Source organism: Bombus vosnesenskii, unplaced genomic scaffold, assembly GCF_011952255.1.
Source record: "Bombus vosnesenskii isolate JDL3184/JDL3185 unplaced genomic scaffold, Bvos_JDL3184-5_v1.1 scf7180000013299, whole genome shotgun sequence".
Lineage (NCBI taxonomy): Eukaryota > Metazoa > Arthropoda > Insecta > Hymenoptera > Apidae > Bombus > Bombus vosnesenskii.
Window position 1 is genome coordinate 988,366 of NW_022882949.1, and position 26,903 is coordinate 1,015,268.

General features: G+C 38.0%; 1 protein-coding gene across 1 annotated transcript in view; it reads left to right on the top strand.

Moving 5' to 3' along the window:
- Nucleotides 1–804: 804 nt before the first annotated feature.
- The window catches only part of LOC117233817 (doublesex- and mab-3-related transcription factor A2), a 32,520-nt gene continuing 6,421 nt past the window's right edge, over nucleotides 805–26,903 (top strand). Inside the window, exons 1-2 of the mRNA XM_033494419.1 lie at nucleotides 805–2,681; nucleotides 4,424–4,775. Coding sequence (XP_033350310.1) covers nucleotides 2,412–2,681; nucleotides 4,424–4,775 — 622 coding nt within the window. The 5' untranslated portion in view covers nucleotides 805–2,411. The remainder of the gene's footprint in view (nucleotides 2,682–4,423; nucleotides 4,776–26,903) is intronic.

Here is a 26,903-nt window from a genome sequence, read left to right on the forward strand (position 1 = left end):
TCAAAAAAATTCTAAATAGCTTCTAATGATATGTAATGTGAATTTGAATATTGTATGTACCTATTACGTGTAATGTGACACAAGCAGCCATAAGTACGAATAATCATTATTGAAATGCAAATACCGGTTTCTTCGAAACTACACCGATATAGTTACTTTCGTTCGCATGACTAAGTCAAAAGAGTAATAGTGCCATTGTGAGCGTTACGCGAGCCGAACGTGCATTGTTGTACGCAACGCCTGTAGACAGGCAGGAGTAGAGGTTAGGTAAGCAGAGAGATATACAGGATCTAAATCGCAGAATGCTTAATACATAGAATGCTTTTATTCGGTTCTCATTGCGAGGTAAATAACATCTGTACATTAGATCACTATAAAATCGGTCGCCATTCGTGAACGACAATAGGGCTTCCCCCCATTGAAACCTCATTGTAGAATATGATTCAAGAAAGGCTCGTCGCTATGACGTTGTGTGCCCGTGTGGTTTACAGAGAGTGGAACTCGATGGATCTGAAAAAGAAAGAAACGGAGAAGAAAAGCAAAAAAGGAAAGAGAAACAGGCGAAAAGAGATGGACTAACCGCGAGCAATCGTGACCGAGCGAATCGAGGTAAAAAAGGAAAAAGAGAAAGATAAAGATTTAAAAAAAGAAAGAAGTGGAGGAATAAGGAAAAAAAGAAGAAAAATAAAAAAAAAGAAAGAGAAAGGATATATTCCTTCCACGAAAGGGACGAAGAAGGCGCGCACGGTTAAAAACAGTCCCGACGAAACAAAAGGCGGAGCATAGAGAGAAACGTCTGAGCATCGCTCGCATTGTATTTTACGTTGGAACGGGTTTTAAATAAAAGAGTAATGTGTTTGTCCGTTTTGCCTCCACCAGCACGATAGAAAATACACACGTCTGATACGCGCTTCTGTACGCATAGTTTATCGAGGGTGAGTAGGTAGGTGGGTACGTGGTTAGGTATGTCCCCCTTTCACCCCGAGCCAGATATAAACTCTTAACATCTTGGTGGAACAGCATGTTCGGCCAATCGGGTAGATGCGCGGGCGTGGCCGTGCCTAAGCGCGGCTTTGCGTTTGGCCGAAGCCCCGGGGTGGAACACTGTGGCACAGTGTTTTATTTCGCGCAACTGTGGAGGGGCTGTTAGTTTCTGCCCTATCCCTCCCTGATAAATTCCTTCTCTCTTTCCCCTCTCGCTCTTTCTTTCTTCTTTTGCCTATTCATCTCTCTCCTAAACGTTCCACTTCGCTTTAACGTCGGTCTCTTTCGTGCTCATTCGTTTCTTTTCGTATTACTGTATTCCCACCCGGACGGTACCCCTCTCCTCTTCACTTTTCCACCTTCTTCCACGTTTTTCCTCTACACTTTCCGTTTCTATCTCTATCCATCTCTTCTCTCTTTCCCTCGTTTCGTTCTTCTCTGCCCTCTTGACTGCTTCCTGGTCCCCTCGCGACATTCTAAAAGTCCCCTCCCACCCCTCGATATTCCCTACTCCCCTCCTCCGCGCGAGCGCGCCCCCCACCTCCTTATTCGTCCGCCTTCAGCTCCCTCTTTGCTGCTGACACCATCACCGCCACCGCTTCTCTGTCTCTCCACGCTACCTGAATCGACTCTCCCGGGATGCTGCAATTGTTGACAATACCCAGAGAGTGAGAGAGAGTGCTGCGAGAGGAGTCGGGGCGATTCCGCATTTCGTACCCCGACACCCGTACGAGCGGTGGTGCCGCCGCTCTTCTCTGCCGGCGAACTTTCGGAAGTGTAGGCGCGTGCGCGTGCTGTTAGAGCTATCTCTCTTCGCCCAACCGGTACACCATTTCCTCCGTCTTTATTCCTTCTTTCACTCTATTACATCCGTCTCTCTCTTTCTCGTCCTCTCGTTCCTCGTTTCGCTGTACGGTGCCGGTTCGAGAGTTTCTACCGAACAGCGTTAAATGTGATTTCTTCGGTTGAAGTAAGAAGAGCCCGTGTACCGCTTAACGCTGTGGGCCTCCTTTATCGACCAATGATTCAGTGTGGCCACTGACGCGGCCAAATATACGAGGTATACATATACAGTGTGCATATCCTGGAAACGATAAAATATACGTACTGATAAAAATATCGGTTACGTGAGTTAATAAATCGGTTATGAGAAATACTCGGTAGTGAACGATTTTACGCGACGGGTGTTAGAATGGGAGCGACGCGTGTCAGTGCGAACTGGGCTTTATGCTCGGCCCAAAACGATTGTCCTCGGTGATCGAGCCTATTCTATTGTGAGTTTAATGACGATGCCTACCGATCCGTGATCCTTGTTGATTTTATCGCCCTTTCGTACAGTGGTCATTCACTGGTTTTGTTTTTTTTTTGTTTTTTACGTTTTTCATTGATCACGTTGATTCGATTGTTGTTCATTATATATTGAAACAATGTCGTTACCGCGGGGTGTCGGTCTTGGTGTCGACGTTGGTCAATTGATGCAACACCAGCAACAGCAGCAACAACATCACGTGCTACCAGCCGCGTTCTTCCTTCGTGCCAGTGCCGAGAGATATCAAAGGACACCGAAGTGTGCGAGATGCCGTAATCACGGCGTTGTTTCCGCGTTGAAGGGTCACAAACGGTACTGTCGTTGGCGGGACTGCGTGTGTGCTAAATGTACACTGATCGCTGAGAGACAACGAGTTATGGCTGCCCAGGTAAACTGTCGTTATAAAATCTTTGTCAAACAAGACGAATTATTGTTCGATTTCGATAACATCTGTGAGAATAATAGTTTGTTTGGATAACAAATAGTGATGTATTAAGTTTGATCAATGAGAAGAGTTCGTATAGTGGTACATATCTAGAAGCTCTAAAGAATGTGAGGTTAAATGAAACGTCGTGATACGGTTATCCTTGATTGTCAAGAAGTAATAATTTTCTTTCAAAAGATATCCTTTACTAATAAACAATAATTGTATATATTTTTCAATGATTTGTCGTTAAATGGTCAAATATCTATTTCGAACATCATTGTTCTTTACACGGATATTACATCATATAATTACTTCATTTAAAATTTTACAATATAATCATATTTTAAATTCTATACATTTTATGCAAGTTATATGAAATGCAACATAATCATTATCTTATTAGTTGAAATTATATTTAGATGCTTTACGATCAAAATCTTTTTTTTTTAAATTAGCTATACTTGACGATTGAATTTAAAAATGTTACCTAAAGTATCGCTAAAATAGTGATACTTTAGTGATATCGCTAAAAAAGTGTCGCTAGTAAAAAATACATAGTGACAGGTTTATACCCAGTAATGATTCGATAATGTGTTAAAATAAATAGATAAACTTGTTATTGTAATAATTAAAGAATATATACATATATGTGTACAATCAAGGAAGCGTGAACTAATTCAATTGGGATCGGCACGAGGGTCTTTCAAAACATGTGATACTCTTCTCTTACTGTTTTACATGCTTTTGAACACGAATAGAAAATTAAACACTTATACCATTATTGGAACTCTAGAAATAATGATACTCTTAATCCTAGTCATTAAAGTACGAGCGTCTCATTATATTTCTTCAAAGAGTCACGGATAATGTTTTGAATACGTAGTTTGATCACTTTGATCCTCGTTGGATCGTAACATTAAACCCACTCGAGATCCTGAATTGAGGATCCTTATACCCTCTTATATAGGTTAGGTTATTTTAATACTCATATCGCTGCCTTTGTAACTAGATTAAGATAGCCAATATTGTAATAGGGAAGCTAAAAATGATAGGAACATCAAGTGATTTTTCTATTTTTATCATTAAATTAATATTATTAGTGCTTTATAAGAAACAAGTTACCAGTGTTAATAAATTTTAGTGCATTAGAATAGTACAGTTATTACTCTAAACTACAAGTTAACTGATCTACCCTCCATTAAATGTACGATTATAAATCGTACATAAAAACGGTTATAACAGAAATCTTCATCCTACAATTTATAACTTGACAAACTCGCTTTATTGCGTAGAAGGGTGCAAATAACTTTTTCCTTTATCTTTTTGATATCTGATAACCAAAACTAACTAAGATTTATAAACCATACAATTCCATCAAAAACTCAAAAATAGCCATTTGAACCAATGAAAACTAAAATTCTCCTATTTCACCCACAACGAATATCCATCTCAGTTCTACACTGAAGAATGAGCATCCATAATTCAACTAAATTCTCAACTGATATCATTAGATCATATACGAACCACAATAGTCTACATTAATTTATTCAATTTTAAATTACTATATTTTAATTCGTATTTCTTACTTGAGCGTTCTGATGTATGATCCAATGGTCATTACTTGATGGTTAAAGAAAAAGAAATCAAAACGTACTTTGTCCTAGCAATTTCAATTCCTGAACTGACAAAGAAACAATTCGCAGGTCGCGTTACGGAGGCAGCAGGCGCAGGAGGAAAGCGAAGCTCGCGAGTTGGGCCTGCAATTGCAGTACAATGCGGGCAGCTGCACCACCGCACCCGTGTTGCCTGGCGCAGCGAGTGCTACCACTCCAGCTGGCAGTCCGCCCCCGCACCCGGCCCATGTAGCGAGTCCTGCCGGCCTGGCAATTCCGGCGGCTGCGGCTGCTGCGGCGGCGGCCGCCGCTGCGCATATCCAAACGCAACTCCAACACCAACAGCCTGATTGCGGTCTCCTACAGCGGAAAAGACTCCCCCAAGACGAGTATCGGCAGCCCAAGGTCGAGAAACAGGAGTCGATCGCCGGTGGAATTGGCGGTGAGTGAAATTTTAGTTTGCAATTGCAATTGCCGATATTGTGCTCGAAATATGCAACGTTTCCTGTTATACATATACATATGTATAACATACCTTGATAGAAAATGGTGACATTAAGGAATCAATTTAGCGAGTCAGCTTGCGAGCGAGTTCAATTTTACTTGGAATTGCGGAATGTCGTGAATGGAGGATGTAAGGTTTCTCATGACGCACAATTTAATATTGGCGATATTTAGGAATCAATTGCTAATAATATTATAAACGAGTGGAATTTTACCTTGGGATTATTGTAATTGGAAAGATATGTTAATTACGTTGAGTATGCTGAAGCTACAAACCGTGGAATTTGGCTTTGGACTTGCGGAATATTGTAATCGAAGGCTATAACATTTTTAATCACACGTAACATGATATTGGCGATAAAGATATCGATCTCTAGTAAAATTTCACATTAATGTAATTTCAGAGTTATTGCAACTGGGGAATATGTATAGTATAGTATGTATTCCACGCGTTACGTATTTTAATATTAATAATAACGATATGGAGGAATCGATCATTAACGGAATTCTGTGCGATATCTATACAACATTCTGCATAGTTCTATACACAATACAAGATGTGCGTGGTATATTTGTTTGGTAATACCAGCAAATATTTGCAATATTATCAACATCTAAATACTTGACACATTCATTCGTCCTTTTCCGCGCATAATACCAGCGATCATTGAGACCAAACAGGTGGGTCATCGTCGAAATCGCGCGCGCGACGCGTTGGCCAGCCTCACGTAAATCAAGAGTGGCACGCACTTTTCGTTCTGATGGGAAGGTGAACAGCACACGCGTATGCACTTCACGGAGGGTGAGAATGAGCCTAGCAAGGAAAGAATGAAGTCTCGAGGAAGGAGCGAAGGGTCGTGTGCGCAGAGAATTAAAAAAAGATGAGAAGAAGAGAAGGAAGGGAAAGAGAGTGGGAGAAGGAAAAGGAAGAAAAAGCCGCCACTAACGAGTATACGAGACTTTAAGCTTTGAGTGGTATAATAAGGGGCCAGGAGTTTGGCCATTATTTACTTAACATTATGGTCTCTGGCCACTTGCCCTATTTAGTCGCGTATGTTCACGCACGTTCCTAATGGGCACTCGTACGCAACTCAACTGTGCTAAACGCATGCGCTCTATCTCTTTCTCTCTCTCTCTTTCTTCCTTTCTTTCTCTTTCTCTCGTACTCTCACGCACGTTCTACTCTTGGTCGCGTGTCATATTTTTGCTGCTCTTATCGCAGTTTGCGGAATTGTCGGAATAGCCATTGGTTACAAGAGCATAAAGAGTAAGTGACGTTGGTTGTCTGAGTCTTCTGTTTTTGTAATCTAGGGTTTAGGAAATTTGAGAATCTCGCCTCTTGAGCTTCTACAACTTTAAGAGCATTGGGATTAGTAGGAAACTTTGGACAATGGTATTATCACTAGGAATATACATCTTTTCTGATATTTTTATACTAAATATAGAATACAGTAACAACCAAATACACTAGAACTAATGGAACAGATTATAGATCTCTGCATATTTCTCTACATTCTATTCATTTTTCTATATTGAATTTCCAATAAAATCCACAAACATCCATAATCTGTTAATAACAAATACGTAAAATACAGAAAATAATTCATTCTATTCATTTTTCTATATTGAATTTCCAATAAAATCCACAAACATCCATAATCTGTTAATAACAAATACGTAAAATACAGAAAATAATATAGCTGTTTTCTAGAATTTTTTCCAATAGACAAGAAATCACCTTTCAATGCTTTTCACAATCGTTTTTCCTGTCTCTTTCGACTTTCGCGAGGATCTTAAAATCATGGAGATGGAAACTTCGATTTCGCTCGGTTTCAATTACACCTACGCCTCCGTCCTTAGACTTGGTCGACACACAGGAGGTCTCTCATCCCTCTGTGAAAGGTGGAGAAGGGTCGCACGAGTAATACACACAGGATATCTCCTCCTGCTTCGATCTTCGAAACAGAGTGCTTACAGTAGTGTGTACAGACGAGGCGCGTCTTCAGTCGAGAAGTTTAGCCGTAATTGAATTTCTCGGGCCAGTGCCTACCACCGCGGGGGATTCTCGACTGGTTTGTTGGTTGGTTCGATGGTCTCCTGTATTCTTGCTAGGTCGAAGATCCTGAGGTTGCCAAGAGAGGGTTCATGCACTCTCGCTCTCTTCCTAGTCGCTTTTCGAGAGGGTCTTCCACGATGATACCGTCTTGTACATCTTCTAGACGAGATTCTGACCCTGAGTTTTGAATTTGAATTATTGAAATTGGTTTTTTTGAATTTTAACTGATATCAAATCATAAACATATAGATAAATGGATATAATACGTTCAATTTTTCTTACTTTTCTCCTAAAATATTTTACACGTTACATTTTTGTACCGAGATGACTTTGACTCTGATTGACTATAATTTCACTTTGAGACTAATTAATGTACATTTATAATAATTTATAATAACAATTAAGTTAATCGTATTGGGACTGTCGATATTATGTGCATGTATGAGAAATTAAAATATACGAAATGCATATGCAAAAGTATGTAAAATATTAAAAATATCGCATTCGTTATATGCAACATTACACTTAGTTCAAACAAAAACATCCGCAGTCTAACAATCATATTCTGTGAGCCCAGTAAATGAATGAGCAGTAACATAAATGTTAATACATTATTTTTTGCAAGAAATACGAAAATATTGAAATAATTCCATCAATATACTATTACTTATGCTACACATACACCGTAAGTATTACACAGGATATTCTCCTTACTCTTATCGAAAAGCTTCAACGAATTTTATTTTATTTAGTCTTTTCCATTATAAAATACCTATGATATAAATAAATTCAGAAATTTACAATAAAGTAACTAAGAGCTAAAAGCAAATGAGAAATATTTACTCCGCACTACTCAGAAAGCATCGAATTATATTCATAGTCGGCAGTGTGCGTTTTTCCAATGATATTATCAAATTTGTTCTGCACTATTCCTAACTCGACTTACATACTCGTATGTAAGTACTATATGTATATCATTAAAACGGGATAATATACTTACACGGAGAGACGATTACTCGCAAAAGGAGGATGCGACGTAGATTTGGTCTTTCCAGGGAGGACTCTTCGAATGTTAGGTAGGATACGCTTTGTACCGGGTCGTACACACGCGAAATGGAAGAACGTTCCTTTTGTGTGTACGCGCGCGGTACACCCTTTATCCCCCGAAGGATCACTTGGTCTCTCCTTCGTCTAACCCCGGGGACCATTATCCAGCCAGTTTCTCACAGTAGAAGCTTCTTCGAGTGTCCAAGAAACTTTGTGAAAGACCAGTTCGCTTCCGTTCTTCCTCTTTCGTGGCTGCGGAGGACACCAGGAAATTATTTCACTCGACCGTGCAACGTTCGCCCTCGGCACCGATCTTCTCTAACCCTCCAGTGCTTAAGCTCTGCCTCGCTTCTTCTTCCTCCGATTTCTACCGGTGCAGTACGATGATATCGCGTTCAGCAGAGTCTGTTTAAAGGGATCTTCTGTGGCGACGTCGAGGAAACTTTTTCCAGTTTTCCGTGTCATCGTTGGCTGGTCAAAGCGACGCGACGGTAGCATCTGTTGCCGAAGACAGTGTTTGAGATTGCGGTGTGCGGGGATGGCAGATTGAACGATGGCTGTGTCGCTGGTGGTTGATAACGTCAGTTGAGAAATATCTCTTATTACAGATGGCAGATAGATCTATGGGGAAAATATATCTATTAGGGGAAGATCACGAACCATTCATTTTACTAATAACACGATTAATAATATTAATATTGTTAAAATAATATGAATGTGAAATTGTACAAGTCACAAATTTTGCAAGTTACATTGATAGGATTAGATAACTGGAAGTATCTAATACGACGAATAATTTTGTTGCTAGACAAAGTTGAAATATATTAATCGTAAATTAATAAATTAGAAATCCTACTTAAAGTTTTGTTTGATGACTTGGCTGCATCATTTCCGCCTACAATAACCTCTATGCAGTCCGTTATTTCTAACAACACGAGGTCTCTTAAGGGTCATGGTATACCACAAGTCTCAGGTATTTGCAATTTGTACGGAGCCCTAGCAACGAGTTTGTCCACTCGTAGAAAGAATGGCGAACGTGGCACGAATAATTACGAAGGCTTATCGCCGATAGAACGAAGGAGATGAAATCCACGATGGGGGCCGGCTACTTACGTCCCGGCGACGTGCCTGGTAACATTGTTTGCAAAGAGTCAGCACGGCTTCGCGGAACAGAAGAGCCCGGTCACGGACTATTCCTACCTATTTGCATAGGTGTAGCCGGTCCTACGAATGCACGTACACGTGCAACGCCGCCGTGGAAGCACGTTTCCCCGAGTGTGTTTGAACAAAACTCCTGCCAGTCGTCCCTCTTTTTATCAGACGTATACCAATGTTAGACAGTGATCCACGAATCCATGCTCTCGATCATGAACTTTCCTGGAAATTCTCGTTTCTGTACATGATTCTTCACGCTATATGATTCGTTATAACCTTTGTATGTTATAGCATATTATAGTGTAGTAGTTTGTTAATCCATTAAGGACTAGCAGCTGTGTTAAAGTTGTATTAATGTAACGTTATTAAGAACACGTATATATGGTATATATGATATAAGTTGTAGTATTTCCAAGGTACTGAGGAGAGATGTTGCGGAAGAATTATGTATATTGCCAATGAAAAGTAACGAAGAGTAAAAGTTGAGGATAATTACTTATTTTAGAATATAAATGTTATAGCCATTAACACAACTGTAGTATCGTGGAAAGGAGGGCCTGTGGTGGCACTCGATAGTAAATACCACCACTCGACACTAACTATTATCGGACGACGATAGCGCAGTGGTTGGCGTCTTAGGTTGTAAACGTTCGGGACCCGGGTTCGAATCCCGGCGACCGGAGGTCCGATTTTTCTTCCACGGTACAAAAAATGAGGAAAAGAGTGGTCGTACCCAGCAGCGACCTCTACAGCGCTAAGCACAGCTCAACGATACTACACAACTATATGTTGAAAAATTACGACTGAAATATACACAAGAATATGATATAGAGATATATTAGGTAGATATACAGTCTAGATATAAGGTGGGAATTAAGCAGATATAGGGTAGTCTAAACGTCCAAGCAGAAATTAGACGGATATGCAATCAGCCAGCTGCAGAATAGAGATTAAAATATTAATAGTTATTCATTAGTATTCCTTGTACATCCTATAAGAATTGTATTCTCATTAGAATGCAATGATACAAAATATCATTGTAAAGTTACTACGTCCTATGCTAATATACTGCCGGCTAAAGTATAGCATACGAGATATACATTTAATATTTGTGTCATATATAGATGCTTCTTACGTCGAAAGAAACGCGCATCGATAATGGCCTTGTCAGATGATCATCGTCTATAACCCACGAATCAACGTCGGATATTCGTGTTCGAGTAGCGAACCAAACGCATCACAAACTCGCCAAATCCTTGATCTTTGCATCACAGGTTCCATTTCTCCGCGAACGATTCGTCGACCAGAGGAATATTCACTGGCCGAGAGAAAAAGGTGAGAGGGTAGTAGCAAAGAAGAAGAAGAAGCTGGCCATGGAAATGGAATCAAAGTGTTTTATATTCATCCTCGATGGTTTCCTCTTACTGCACCAGTCTCTCTGGATCGCTTTTCCAATTTAAAAATGTTATTCGGAAGTTTTCACCGACCACCATCCTCCTCCCGCTCTTCCACTATATTTTTCTCTGTTTAACGACGAAGAAGGAAGAAAGAAAGCGGCTGTGGTTAATCAAACGTGTGCTCTATCGTCGAAAGGGCTTCTTCTTCCTTTTGTTACATCTGCACTCCCGTCGAAGAACAGTTACGCGAGCCGCGCTCTTTTTAATTACGTCCAAAGGTATCGCTTATCACGATCTTTTCATCGAATAAGGTTTTCAGAGAGAAATTGAGGTGGATCTTCGACCACGTGAAATTACAGCGCTGTGAAGGATATTATACGACGGGGACCTTCCTTGTTCAATTATTTAATATAGACAATAATAACGATTAATAGTAGTCGCGTGAAATTAAGACGCTGTGGAAGATACTAGAGACTCGGATTGCTTCTTTTTTTAGTTGCAAATTGGCTGTTTTCTTTCGTCGAACTGCGTATTTAACGGTATTAATTGGCTATGCTGAATATTATAATAATGACGATTTATAATTATTATAATATAGCGAGATTTAACTTTTAGCATTGCTTTGATATATTTTACATACTTTGTACGGGATTTTGCATGTAATTAATCCATTCGTTGCTACTGAGATACGTATTTTTTCATTAGAGGTTGCTCACGTTGCGTTGATGGAATTATTTAAGTGACGATACTAACGCGATTGTTACGATTTTGTTTTCTGTGCGCTTTCACAAATTCATTATACATTGGGTACATAGGAATAGCAATGGTTACTTAAAATACAGTGGTTACAAATAGTATTTGCACGTGTCCTTACTTTCGAACGAAGCATTTTTAAGCTGCCTTTTTAGAAGTTTCCATGATACAAATTTGAAAAAATGATGAATTTCCATGATACAAAATTTTTGTAGCCATATGAAACCACTGCTAAGTGATGCAAAATTGAATGTACTTGTTGCTTTATTAAGTTTCGGCTTCACAACCCGGAAATGGACTTGATTTTGCAATATTTTCTGAAACTCACACATACTTCTATCTTCTTCACAGTTGATTTCACACACATACAAGGTTCATAAAGCTAAGCGTATTATTATAGAAAAATATACAAGATCTGGCCGAATAAAATGTAATTTCTTATGGAAAGGTAGGGAAAACATGTAGAGTAATATTTTTTCATTCTCGGCCTAGGTTTCGAGAAAATCGAATTTGCAAAATATTTAAGTCGGTATTTAAAAATTGAATAAAACACAAGTATACTCGAACGTAACTAATTCTGAGCTAAATAATCGACAGGAGGTGATTTTACAGGAGGTAGAATAACATTTTCTCACAAGCCGCTTTGTTTCCAAGAAAAATAAATTGGAAAATCTATCGTATGCATGTGCCATGCCGATTCTTAATTAAACATGTTCAAACTCTATTTTCTTGAAAATGACGCATTAAATGGGCAAATTTTATCTTTCGCTCTTTACTTATTTTCGTATTTCGAATAACGTCCTATTTATTTAGCCTGTTAACTGCGGAGGTAAAATCAAGCGATTTTAAATAAATGCTCCCATGATAGATTTCACGAAAAAAGTAATGCGAAACGAGGAAGGATTATATTTTTATTCGATAAAAAATTAACAATTCATTGTTGGAAAAGGTTGTTACAAAACTTAAAAACTGCCGGAAAATAAAATTCGTAAACAAGAAAAATTAAAGGACTAAAATTGAAGAATTTCAGTTGATTTCAGTGTGGTATTTTTCAAAGCAAGATACCACAAAAAGCGACATTTCTCAGGTCAAACGCGTGACTTCACTCAGACTCTTACGGATTCCATTTTTTGAGCAGAACTTCGCATCTTCGTGATGGATTTGCTTTTGAAATTGTAGCTGGTATGAAGTTGGGGACATATTTTCCGATGAGATGTGTAGCTTTTGCAGCTGCAGTTGGTCCACCAATATTCAAAGCTTGTGCCTGCTAAATTGCACATTCTTCGACAATTTCCTCAACACAATTCGAGCAAAGATTTTAATTTTTTTAATATAACACGTAGGAGTTCGAACATATAACGTCTATGAGGTGGAGAAATATTTTCTTATAATACTTCCTTTTTCTTGTATTTTTCTTGTAAGTGTATATGATGCAATTATTCCATCGTTTTTGTCCACGTCACCCACTTTCTCGTCGGTTTCCTCACTCTAACGCCTCGTTTCTCTATTTCCATCGTAAATTATTATAAATAATAATATTATAATTAAATCATTATAAATTTCACTAAGGAGCAGTACACATCAATAGCATTATTTTGTTCATATATCTTGCAATACACCGACCGATACTGTTCTAGTGAAGATGTTTTTATATCTCGAGGAACATGAAGTCCCTTTTGTCGCAAAGTAGCAACAATATCTGTCTTAAAGACACATAGCTTTTTCGTGAGTTCTATGCTGGTGTACCAACTATCCGCATACTAAACTAAACGCCTGGTGTAATAAATAGATAACGGCAGAATTCTAGAACGATGCAAATTGTGATCTTATATTTAGGATAATTTTGACTGTAATCTGTATCTGTTCCAACGTATATACAGAAGTTCCAAATGTATCCAGGTTGACCTTCGCGTAATACGCGCAACGTCATTCCAAAACGACTCATTTTAGAAGGAATATACCGCTTCCAAGACTTCCCGATGGACGCAGTAACGTAGGCAAAACAATTTGGAAAATACCCGATATACGCAGTGAATAGCCGATATACACATCAATGGAAATAATCAAATAACCAAACTTTTTTGTATAAAATACTTACTGGAAATACGTAAGGGAAACATACCATTAAATGTCATTTATATCACTTTCTACTAAAATTTACAGTTTTCATAGTAAATGGTAATTTTCTATTTCACACGACGAGTATACATGTCGACCGCACCGAAATAAAGTTTTGCATTGATGTGTATGCACGTCGAACGCAGTAAACTGGTTAAATCCAGTCGGTAATTAGCCAAGTTCAAGTATACTTGATAAATTTACAAACTCGATCTTTTCGTATTTTATCCAGGACCAAGCCGAGGATGAACAAATTTTATTTTATATTATTTTCTTCTTTTGCCACAAGGAATCGCGTCGTGCCCGCTTTTTACGTGTTATACGACCGGATCGTGTATATATATATACAGGGTGGTTGGTGAGTGGTGGTACAAGCGGAAAGGGGGTGATTCTACGCGAAAAAAGAAGTCGAAAATATAGAATAAAAATTTTTCGTTTGAGGCTTTGTTTTCGAGAAAATCGACTTTGAATTTTCGCTCGGTACGCGTGCGGTAGGTTATACCGGATCTCACTGTAGATCGTTGTCTCGATGGAAAAATTGAAAAAAAAAGAATTTTTATTTTATATTTTCGACTTCTTTTTTCGCGTAGAATCACCCCCTTTCCGCTTGTACCAATTATCAACCACCCTGTATATGTCAGAGATGAAAGGACATCTGGGCTTTTCTTTTGGAATGTTTCAGAAGATCCCCAATACTTTAGCCCAGACTTTTATTATATATATAATAAATTAAATAATAAAACTGAGAAATAGTTGTAATGTTCTAACCCGAGTATGTGTGCCCGAGGTTTATGACAGTGGGCTTGGGCTCGAAGCAACATAACGGGTCACTGAACGTAGTCACGGTCACGGGAGAGACGTGTACCTAACAGAAGTATGGAATAATTACATGGCTGTCCTTAAAAACAAAGATTGAGCCAAGAGGTACGGAGAGGAGTATATAAGGGCAGTTCCACTTGGACTGTAGTACAGTTCAGTTCATTCAGATAAGTTCTACTTGTACGTTGAGTCACACCAGAATCGTGTATCACATTGCATTCGTTATTCCGTTGACCGTGGATTCGTTATCGAACGTAAATTCGTTGTCATCGACATCTCGATCATCCAATCGCCGTTGTTACTTGTTACACTCTGTGATAATCACATTGGTATCCGTAAATATCGTCCATAGTACATCACAACGATGGCCAATTCACGCGAATATTCATTATACACCCCTAACTTTAACGATAACCCGACATATATACACCTATGTATAAAATTGAACGTACTTGAACCTGACTAATCGGTACCTGATTAAATGCAACAATAAGTACAATGATGCGTCGATACTTTGTGTAACCACTGTATGCATGTAAAAGCTCAGGATAAATCAGAGATTTCCACGGTGGAGGGTTTGTGGAGGGAAAGCGCGAGATGGCGGAAATCGGGTTGGAAGGGTGGAAGAAGGAGCACGAGGAGGTGAAAAAGAAGAGAATCAGAGGTGGAAGCGTGGCTTCCCCCGTGGCCCTGTTGGCGTTCAGCAACCGTTTACGAGGCATAAACGCCGAAACAAAAGGCGGCTGGGCGCGAAACAATTAAAAACGTTACGCCCGATCGCTCTCCACCGGTTCACCCTTACCACCACCCCCACCCTATTCTTTCTTTCTTCCTTTTTTGTGTCTCTCCGCCCCTCACCGCTTATATTCACGATCATTCTCTCTCATTCTATCTAGTTCTGTCTCCGTTATTTTTTCGCTTGGTGGCTTGTCGCGAGGCTCTTTAACCACCCCTATAGCCATCGAATCGAGAATGAAAAAGGGACCAGGAGGGGGTGGAACGTGTATAGGCATCCCTTTCTAACTTTGGGTGCGGAGCACCCGGTTTTTGCACCCCTTTCGCCAGCGAAACACGAAAACACACGGACGGATAAACCCCGACGCCCACACGTCCCAACGTGGAAACAAAAGGGGAATCGCGACGATTTAATGACTGATCGGGCTGTTGCTCGCTGTGTCGCTTAACTCGGCTCTCTGCCATATACCAAGATGTTATGTATCATGGCTTTCCCTTCTTTTCCTTCGTCTTATGTTATGCGGTTCTTACGTGCATCGGATGACCCTAGTGTATTGTTGATTCTTCTGTTAGTTTGTCTTCCTTCCCATTTTAGCTTTTGTCTTTTACGTTGTTCTTTAGCGAAGTAGTTTTTCACCGCGATTCTTCTCTCTCTGGTTTATATGCAAAAGGCTGAAATATATAGAAAGTGGTGTTAAAATTAAAATACATCGAACAGTAGAAAGAGATATTCAAAGACACAGTATCTGTTATTTATGTATAAATTAATATATATCAATAATTCATAAACATAATTTTCGTATGAAATCATATAGAAGAACCTAGTTTAATTTAGCTCTTTTCTCTCTCTTCTAACCAATTAGAATCTATTGGATTTTTTTATTTATTTATTTATTTAAATTTTACAATTTGTCCAGTAGGACATTTGGTAAAATATTATAGCTTAGTGGTATAGTAATATAACATTTTTTTATTTATTTATTTATTTAAATTTTACAATTTGTCCAGTAGGACATTTGGTAAAATATTATAGCTTAGTGGTATAATAATATAACATGTGGGTGGCTACCCCCAGCGGGGTACCATCTTCGTGTTTGTTAGGTTATGTCCTTTGTGAAATCTATTGGATTGGCAAATATGTTTAGGTGGTATTGACAAAATCCGCAATCACTTAGCTGCCAACCCAATATTCCTCCAGTTCGCCTTTTCTTCTTATTTTTCTTACGTCTGTGTAGTCCTTCCAAGATTCTTTTTCCAAAATTTGAAGTACTTATCAAACACTAAGTCAAACATCATCGTAAACTGCCATCAGCATCAAACAACGCTATCACTTGAAACTATAAAAAAACATCAGCAAACCTCAAACGCTCAGTTATATGGTGCAATCACATTCCACGTAAAATCTAGTCGGGGAACGCTCATTCATGCCAAACGCGATGAAGACCAAGCATCAGAGAATCAGATCCAGCAGCAGCTGGATGTAGTAAAATACAGCTCTCGTTCCTTCTTTCCTATCGACGAATAAAAACCAGAGTAGAAAAGGGGTGGGGGCGTGTGGATGGTTAAAAAGCGGGTGAAAACATTCCTGGGCCGATCGCCGCGAGATTAATTAATCGGATGCGACGGGGAGTCGCGTTGAAAAAAAGACGTTTGGTCGGCGAGAGCTTCGTAATACATTCCAGTTACCGAGGCAGCCAGTGGATGGCGAAGTAAATCAGGCGCGGTGCAGCGTGCATCGTGCACGCGCCGGAAGAACGAGCGACGAACGTGAAAAGGACTTCTCATTATTACGTATCGATACGCCCGGAAAATAGCAGAGGCCCGGCGATCCGTGGTCTCGCCGCGACAAAAATCAACGCGGGGAAATCGGCGCGGTTCGAGGGCCGAGCTGAAGAAAGGCAAGTATTGAGAGCGTGAGGAAAGCGGTCCGAGATAAAGAGGGTGGATGAGACGAAGAAGAAGAAAGAGAAGAGAAGGTGGAGAATGAAATAGAAGGGGGGTTGGAGAGAGTAGTGTGTGCTGGGAAAAAGAGGAAAAGCGCTGAATTAGGTTAGGTTCGCATTGGTGATGGGACTAGATTCGCGTCCGAATGACAATCATATTTCGATGGATATCCTGTTTTTAGATGTTTGGTTTTCGTGTTCGATATAGATATGTGTATTTTGGTTGAGATATTTGGTTTGGTATTCATTTGGTATTTCAAATGTTGGGAAAATTTTTGAAAGTGATACAAATGTGGAGAATAAGGAGAAAAAGAAAACTGAAAGTAGTAGATTGTAATTGATTAGGAAAAGGAGAAAAGGAAGTGAATTAGGTTAGATTTGCATTGGGAATATGTGAGAATTGAATAATTATATTTCGATCAATATTTTGTTTTTGGTGTTCGATATATATATTTGGGCCCAATATTCGATTAGTGTTTCAAATTTTGAGGAAAAATCTTGGGAGGAGTAGAAACGTGAAAAATAATAATAAGAAGAAAACTAGTAGGAATAGATTATAATTGTACAGAAAGAAAAGAAAAAGTATTGAATTAGGTTAGGTTCGCACGACATGTGAAGTTCTAATGAAAATTATATTTCGATGAATATTTTGTCTGTGGATATTTGTTTTTAGTGTTCGATATACGTATTTGAGGTTAATATTCGATTAGTGTTTCAAATTTTGAGGAAAAATCTTGGGAGGAGTAGAAACGTGAAAAATAATAATAAGAAGAAAACTAGTAGGAATAGATTATAATTGTACAGAAAGAAAAGAAAAAGTATTGAATTAGGTTAGGTTCGCACGACATGTGAAGTTCTAATGAAAATTATATTTCGATGAATATTTTGTCTGTGGATATTTGTTTTTAGTGTTCGATATACGTATTTGAGGTTAATATTCGATTAGTGTTTCAAATTTTGAGGAAAAATCTTGGGAGGAGTAGAAACGTGAAAAATAATAATAAGAAGAAAACTAGTAGGAATAGATTATAATTGTACAGAAAGAAAAGAAAAAGTATTGAATTAGGTTAGGTTCGCACGACATGTGAAGTTCTAATGAAAATTATATTTCGATGAATATTTTGTCTGTGCATATTTGTTTTTAGTGTTCGATATACGTATTTGAGGTTAATATTCGATTAGTGTTTCAAATTTTGAAGAAAAATCTTGGGAGGAGTAGAAACGAGAAGAATAATAATAAGAAGAAAACTAGTAGGAATAGATTATAATTGTACAGAAAGAAAAGAAAAAGTGTTGAATTAGGTTAGGTTCGCATGACATGTGAAGTTCTAATGAAAATTATATTTCGATGAATATTTTGTCTGTAGACATTTGTTTTTAGTGTTCGATATACATATTTGAGCTCAATATTCGATTAGTGTTTTAAATCTTGGGGAAAATCTTGGGAGGAGCAGAAACGTAAAGAATAAGGAGAAAAGAAAACCTGGAAGGAGTAGATTGTAATCGATTAGAAAAAAGGGGAAAGTAGGTGAATTAGGTTAGGTTCGCATTGGGAACGTGTGGGAATTGGAATGAGAATTATATTTCGATGGATATCCTGTTTTTAAATATAATAAAGCGTCAATTATCCGAATCAGTTGAGACTGAGGTGGTGTGGAAAATCGAATTACCCACTTGATAGCTATAGAAATTAATCCTAAAATTACTTATCGAATACAGGAGTATTACTGCTGCAATTTGAAATTTGTTATGTATTACGCAAAATATTAATTCATTTTTGAATAAATGCTTTGAAATAACGATATACGTACATTTATTACATACTTATCTACATATAGCTTTTCACACGAATAAGAAGAACAAATATATACAATACGTAATAATTATATACATTAATATTAAAGAAGTCTATTTTTTAAAGCAATCTGTCCGGTTACAAGAACTTATGGCGATATCGACGATGAAACATGAATTCACTTCACGATCAAATACCAATTCGGATAATTGATGATTCAGATAATCGAAGTTCCGATAATATAATCGACGCTCTACTGTATTTAATTTTGGTCTTCGATGTATGTATGTTGGTTCAGTATACTTTCGGTATTGCAAATTTTGGTAAACGAATCTTGGCAGGAATACAAACGCAAAGCGCAAGAAGAACAGAAGAATTGGGCAAAGTAGATCGTAAATGATTAGAAAAAGCAGGCTGAGAGGTAAATTAGATTATGTACAAAAATAAACTGTCACATTAGAGATGTGCATGCATCGGCATGAAAATTATATTTCAACAGGCGTTCTATTTTCAGATATTTGGTTTTAACGTTCCCGTTGTTGGTTGAGAAATTTCGTTCAATGTCTCGAAATTGTCCGAATGATTTCCAACCCGATGGCGTCTTTCCATCAGCAAATTCAACTATCTTAAATCCAAAGAAACTACAATACAAAGGAATCGTTAATACGCAATTCTCTTTTCGACTTTATGATTCTTAAAACCTTGAAAGCCATTTTGTTTGCTGAGATGAGAACAACGATCAAACTTCTTATCTTCTTGAAGTTGGTTCAAAACTCGAATCTTCAAATCTGCCATATTATCTCGCGGTGTAACTCGCTGAAAGAGAACACAGAGAAAGGACAAAGCTCGGTGGTCCCCGAAGTCGCGAACAGCCGGTTACTTTACGATCTTCCGAACAATAGGAAATGATAATTCATAGTGGATGCTTCCTACGACCCTCGAATTACCCGGGGGTGTTCACAGGGGCTAGAGGCTGCGAAGTCCGCCGCACTACCGTTCAGTTATATGGCATCGACCAACACTGCTCGTGATAACTGTAACGCCTCGAAGGGTTATTTATTGCGTCGATTCGAACGTGCAACCCCTTTTTCCACACTCGTTGCGAATAGACAATAACGATGTGTCATCGTTTTTCCTCTCTTTTTCGTTCCGTTTACCCTTACTTCGCGCTGCATCGTGAATTTTTCAGGAAAAATGGCTATTTTCGAGGTGCATCGAGATATCATAGCAAGGGTTGAATGCGGTTGAATAGACATACTAAGTTCGTTTCTGTTGGATAAATGGATTAAATTCTCGTTGGAATATCGTCATATCTTTTGCTTCTCAGAATCGCTTTCGTTGTAAATTAATATGCCAGCTTTGTAAATGGATACCGTAACGTTTGCAATTTTGAACGATCGTAAGAAAGCCTTCGTTAGGAGTAATATTATACTTAGACCACGCATGTTTATGCAGATTCGTATTCCTATAAATGTAACCAAAAAAAAAAAAAAAAGAGAAAAAAGAAAAAGAAAATGACCCTAAACATTATAACGAGAATATTTAATCTTTGTTTATTATTCGTAATTCGTAATCCTCTTTCCTTGCAGCTTAAGGATGACTTCCAGTTACATCGTATACATCAGTAGTATAACAAAACTGTATTCTAGGTACATGTATATTTTTACATATTCTACACATAGCATGTATTTTTGCATTTTTTAATTTCTCATAAATATATACACACGGGCAGTTTAATTATGTGTACGTGTAATCTTTCTCAACGATATTCAAACACAGTTTTCTGAATTTTCATCAACTCGGTAGACGTTCCGTGGTCCATGAAACAACACCGATCGTCACACAGCAAAGTCGCGATGATTCTGACACGTCGCAAGACGAAAGGAGAAGACATCACTCGCAGCTTTGTTACGTATACCGTGGCAGCGATTATAAACGAAACGATTATAATGCGAATATCCGTAAATTTTCTCTCGTTTATATTTTTGGTCCCATATCGTAGCGATTCATACTGTCAAATTTTTGCCAAAGTCGCATACCTAAACCGTACTCGAGAAATGCTCCTCGCAATAGTGAGAATCGCAGAAAAATTCGTCCAATGATTCTCAAGATTACCCCGAGCGTACGGACACATAGAGTACCATCAGCAACCGATAATATAATCAATATTTCAAGATTGTCAATGAAAATGCAGTTGCTCGATAAATATTGACGATATCGTATCGACGATATATATTGATCCTTTTAGTTGGAAAGCTTGCGATATTTACAATATATATGGATAGTCTGCTCTACTTGGCAATTTTATTTTCTACCACGCACAGCAGAAGATTACAGCTACGTTATTCCATTACCAGCATCGATCTAATGTTTTAACTTTTATGCTACATGACAACTTTTCCCAAAATTCCTCCCGTTTACATTTTCTCTCGCAACAGTCGTCTTCTTTCTCTTCCAAATTTCACAGTTGGGAAATTTAAAAGTATTGCAAATAATCACGAGAAATGTTGTACACGAATATAGACGATGCGTTGTACAGAGAGACACATGTGCACGTAGGTACATTCTTAGATAGCGGTACGTCCGCGATTAATTAGACATCCCTATAGCGTACAAGTCCGTAGACACTCTTGACCGATGACAAGACGCGCTCTCGAAGCAGATACACACAGCGGGCTGGATCGTGTGAGCACACGATTCGCGTTGTTGTAGGTCTACGCCCTAAACCCGGGACCGCGGCGTATCACCGTACGGTGGAGACAGACGCGGACAATGGAATCATGCGAGGACAATGCCGAATAATTTAGAATGGCATATAGATATCGGGAGCTTCCGGCCTACGGCGCCGCTGCATAATAGAGAATAGGAGTAATAGGACACAGGCTGCAGGGCAACTGTGGAGGACACGAAACATCCCTATAAATTTCGCTTAGGCCGGGTCGACAAAGACGACAAAGACGATACCAGCCAATCTTTTTCGATACAATCGTTTCTTGTCCACTACTTTGCGTAGAAACATAACTTTATACCTTTTGCCTGATATTTTCATCGTATGGCTCTTGGATAAGTTGAAATATAATTTACGACGCGTACACTTATTGGCTAGTTCGTTAAGATCGTCTTGCATATCTTGTGCATCGGAGTAATTTAACTTAGCTATAAATGAACGGAAAAGACATATGATAAACACGATATTGTTACACTCTCACAAAATCGAATATAATACCGCGCTTCACGAATTCGCTTATCACTATTTCTACGTCACAGCAACACGATTAATTCAACTCTGACAGCATTGCCACGCTCATTTTTCCTTTAACAAACCTTGGTAACGCTCGCAATACTCCTTGACAACATTAACATATCTTAACAACGTTTATAAACGATCAGCCACGTCTTTCACTAACGTCACACCATCCCACAACTTCGGCTATTCTGACAAACACATCTGCCCTCGGATGTGCCCAATATTACTAATTACACTTACGCTCCTGATTTCTTTACTATTCCGCAACGACTATTAACCTCAATGAATAATTTAACTTAATTTAAGTTGATACAAAATTTAAGTTCATCCGCATTTACATAGAAGTAGCATAGCCTTGATCGTTCGTGAATATAAGGAAGAATAACGGACCAAGCTGGGAACTTCCAAGATGCACCAGATGCGACTAAGAGTTGAATTAGATCTGCAACGACACACGAACCTTTTTACTTTTCTATTAATAAAACATAGCTACGTATCTAACTTAATAAAAGCTCGATTTGTTAAACGGAATCCACCATGAAACAAGATACATGTTCGCCATTTCCTACTCTCATGAACCATCCTCCTTACACATTCGCAGTCTCCAGCATGGTAGATATTCCATTCATGCCCGAATTCGTAATAAATCTTTTGGAGGGGTCGTGCCGCGAGTTTGTCGACGTCGAAACGAGTTTTATTAACTTCCTCAGTCCTCGTCCCACAAAGCACACCGGTGATACGTTACACCTTGGCGATGGCGATACAACGAAGAAGTTAGACATTTCTCGCTCGTGTGCGTTCGACAACAGAAGAGATTACAATAAATTGCATTCACCCTTCTCGAAATACAAGACGACCATTGATACGGGGATGTCGAATGAAATTTGAAGAGATTTCGGCTCACGATACTGTTCCCTTTTCTTCTTTCTCTTTTTTCATTTTTTCTTTTTTATCCTTCTTCCCTTCTTTTCTATTCGGATTAGCGTCGTCGTCGTGTTTCTGGGCGTGACCTATCGCGATATTGTCTCCGTTTTCGCACCTTCCCCTATGCCTGCAGATTAAAATCGCTGGTAAGGCTTTAGTGGACACAGTGGATACCTGAGTGATCCGTTCGTCATTCATCTCGTTGGTGGCGAATCGTTGGAATGTAGAGGAAGCAACTTCCAAATTTGTAATCTGATTCTACGACAGATATTACCGCTATCCTTCGTTCGTTCCTTAAACGTTACAGAAATTGGATGGTTAAATAAAATATGATTTATGTTGTCTTTGTATTCAATTTCTCCATATAATTAATATACAGTAGCCACAAAGTGTATTTGTGCATACCTCTATTTTCCAATGAAACATCGAGCCTAATTAATTACCAGACTGTGGATTTTTATGCGTATATGAACAATTTATAATTCCACTTAATGAATATAAATATAAAAAATATCCGATGTACAGTAGTCATTACAAAATGTACGCGTCTCGTAACAAATCTCTATGTAGGTTTTATATCTCTAATTATCTCCATAAAAATACATGTTTGCATAAAAATCCCAGTAATTAGCCCAGTAATTACAACGTATAACGCTGTACGAAAAGATATTTTCTGTAGTTACTATAAAGTTGCTATTGGAATAAGGATGGACTAACTTTCAATTACTCGCATTATAAACGATCCTTTACTTTTACTCCTTGTGAAACGTGACTTGCGAATACACCCACGCGATCATCGGAGACCTCCCTTGGTTTCAAGGACACGCGAAACACGCACATTGTTACGCCAGTTACATTGAAAAGGAGGCAGAAAGACAGCCAACGTGAAGTCGCCCCCATGACGTCTAGCGCGTGAGGGTGGATTTCCCCGTTGGAGGCAGTGGGGTCACCGTGGAAGAATGATATTTTAATAACTGTCTGGTAATCCTTCCGACGACAATGGTGTGTTCATGATACCACGCGGGTAAAAGCTTCTTCAGCGTGGAATTTTCTATTGGTCGCAGCCAGCGGCTACATTAACACCAGCGGCGGCGATATTGCATTCCTTTCTCCTGACGACGTCGATCGTCATTAATATCATTTTCAACAGCGTTGGAATTCGTGCCGGAGAGTCACGTGCTCGATCGATACCACCCCGTGAATTATTGGTCGGTTTTTCCGCTTTTTATTTGTTCAGCATCGCGACTTATTCGTCATTGTATTATTAGACTGCCACCAAACGATATTTTCCATTAGAATGCTGAAATACAAAGCAACAATTAATCGTGAATTTTTATTCTAATAAAAAGAATGTACTATGTAATATAATTCTAATAACATAATAGATACAAAGGATGAGACTACCAGATACTTGGTGAGTTATTTGTACAATAGGAAGAATTAGAAATACTTATAAGGGACGATTACATATTAAGGAATTTTTTTTGAGTAATAGAGTACTTTGGAAATCATTAACTGATTAAGCTCCTTTTTTTCGCTTTTCGATATAAACATTCCATCATGCAACGATTAATTATTCGACCGAAGAGCCGAATCATCTAAAGGAAACTTCATCTGTCTATTTGCAATTATTTATAAAATAAATAAAAATTGTTTTATACGTAATGTCTGATATATCCTGCCAAATATAATAAAGTAGCAATAATTTTCTAATTCGTAAATTGATCATTTTTATTATTAAACGTATGTAAAAGTTTTAGTCTTTTTTTCAATTTTCCTTTATTTGCACAAAAAGGCGGTAAATTATATCCATTAAAAGTATGTAATTCTACATGAATGCTTGAAGAAAAGACTAAAACTTTTGCATACTATAATATAATATATTATATGTCGGAGATGAAAGGAAAACCGGAGACCTTTGCAATTTTGAGGAAGCCTTCTAATGCTTTAGCCTAGATTTTATCATAACTGTAATTAAGCAATTGTCATTTGTAATTGTTTGATATTTGTGAAAGCGAAAGTGGGTTCGAGGTGACAATTGGTCGCCGAACGTAGCCACGGTCACGGGATAAACGTTTTGCCTGACGAAGGTGTAAATCGGTTGTATTGTTCTCCCTAGAAATCACATAGAATTGTACTTTAGAGATGTCGATATAATGGGACACACGTTGTATTAGGAATCAATCTCCAGACAGAAACTGACTAATAACGATGTTTCCAAAGAGTATACAACAAACTTTTGACAGAAATTGCCAAGCAACAACGATTGGAACCTTCTCGATGTCTCCAGCGAGCATATAACAAACAAATGCAGTCGTATAGCGAAAAAGATTTTCATCAGATATTCATTCGTGTGATCGCCTTGGAAAGTGATACATCGAGCAATTTACCGAGTGTCTCAGCAATCGTATTTTTGTGTTTAAAATTATTCTACGCATAGTAAAGAGTTATCCCGTTGACCGTGGATTCGTTTGAACCCCGGAAACATTGTTAATAGCGTTAATTAAATTCATTATTCGTTAAACCTATCAATCGTTAATCTCATTATTCGTTAAATTTATTATTCGTATAAGACATATTATTTGTACCTCTTATTGTTCGTTAAACTTATTATTCTTTAATCTAATTATTAGTTAAACTTATCGTTTGTTAATCTTATCATATATTAAACTCATTATTCATAATATTTTGTAAAATCTTGTTTATTCGCGTAAATATATTCTCTGTTTTGTAAAACAATGGCTAATTCAAACGAAGAATCATTAGGCGCCCTAAATCCTAATGATAACCCGACATATATATAAAATTTGCTAATATAATAAAATAGCAATACTAAATCAATAGGAGATTCAGATACTCTTATATTCATTTCAAATATATAACATATCAGACGCGTTATTTCAAACTTATTGGAGCAAATTATCGTCGAACGTTCTACCGTACTTCAATTTGCTTGTACACGTGTACAGTACAGTGTACAGACGTCTAGTTGAAGAGGATTGGAGAGACTCGCGGTGACTTCAACGCGGTCAATCTTGGCTCTTTAAAAATTTCTTCGATCCGTCGTTACCGAACCGCTCGAAACTTGTATTTCTGCAGGAACGATTGAGTTTAAGCGAAACGGAAAACTATAATCCGACTCGTTTATTTCTTGCACAACGGTCGTTACGGGTCTCGTTACCGCAAAATACTGGCCAAGTATTGGAAACTATTATTGACGACCTTCGACAGACTTCCTCGACATTCTCCTTGCTTTCTCTTTGAGTTCCTTTTTATACCTTGAAAAAATAAATAAGGAAGTTGGTAGGTATTTCGAAAACTTTTAACAAATTTGACATGCTTTGGTATAATCGATTTCTAATTTTTAGAATAAAATAAAAATACGTAAACTTGTTTGTGGTAAGAAAGATGAAGTCAAAAGGGATAGAAAAATATAAAGTATGCAGAAGTATGATAGTACAAAATGCAACGTATTTAGTATAAGAGAACAATGTAAGATTATAAAATACTTAGCATTATGTGCTTTCCTAAAAGTGAAATTATTATTATTATTAATAATTTGACAATATGAAAAATGACATTGTATGGAAAATTTAATCTAGGAAGAAGGGAAAATTACATATTAATCAATTAGTTAATGATATCTATAATTTAATTTTGAACTTGCGTATAGTTTCTATAATATTGAAAAAATATCTATTAATATTACACAAATGTTGAATCAGTTCTTCTTTAATATTCTTAATAATATTAACGAATTTGTTAAACGTTCCTTTGATATTCTTTTTGATATTAGTATTGTGTACATTTTAAATAAGTAATAATATCCGAATCAAAGGCAGCTACCTTGAAAAAAGCATGCAGTTACCCTCAGACAAATTTCTCACAAGTGTACCTTTACCGAGGAACATCGTACCGCGATCAGGAACCTTTAAAACCATCGTCACAGACAACTACACCGCGTGAATAGCGAAAAAGCAGCGATTCTTTCCATTCACGAACGCTCGACGAACCCATCTGTTCCCCCCATTGCGTTGGCCAGCTTCTTTCTTTTAATCCCTGTTTCATTAATAGTTC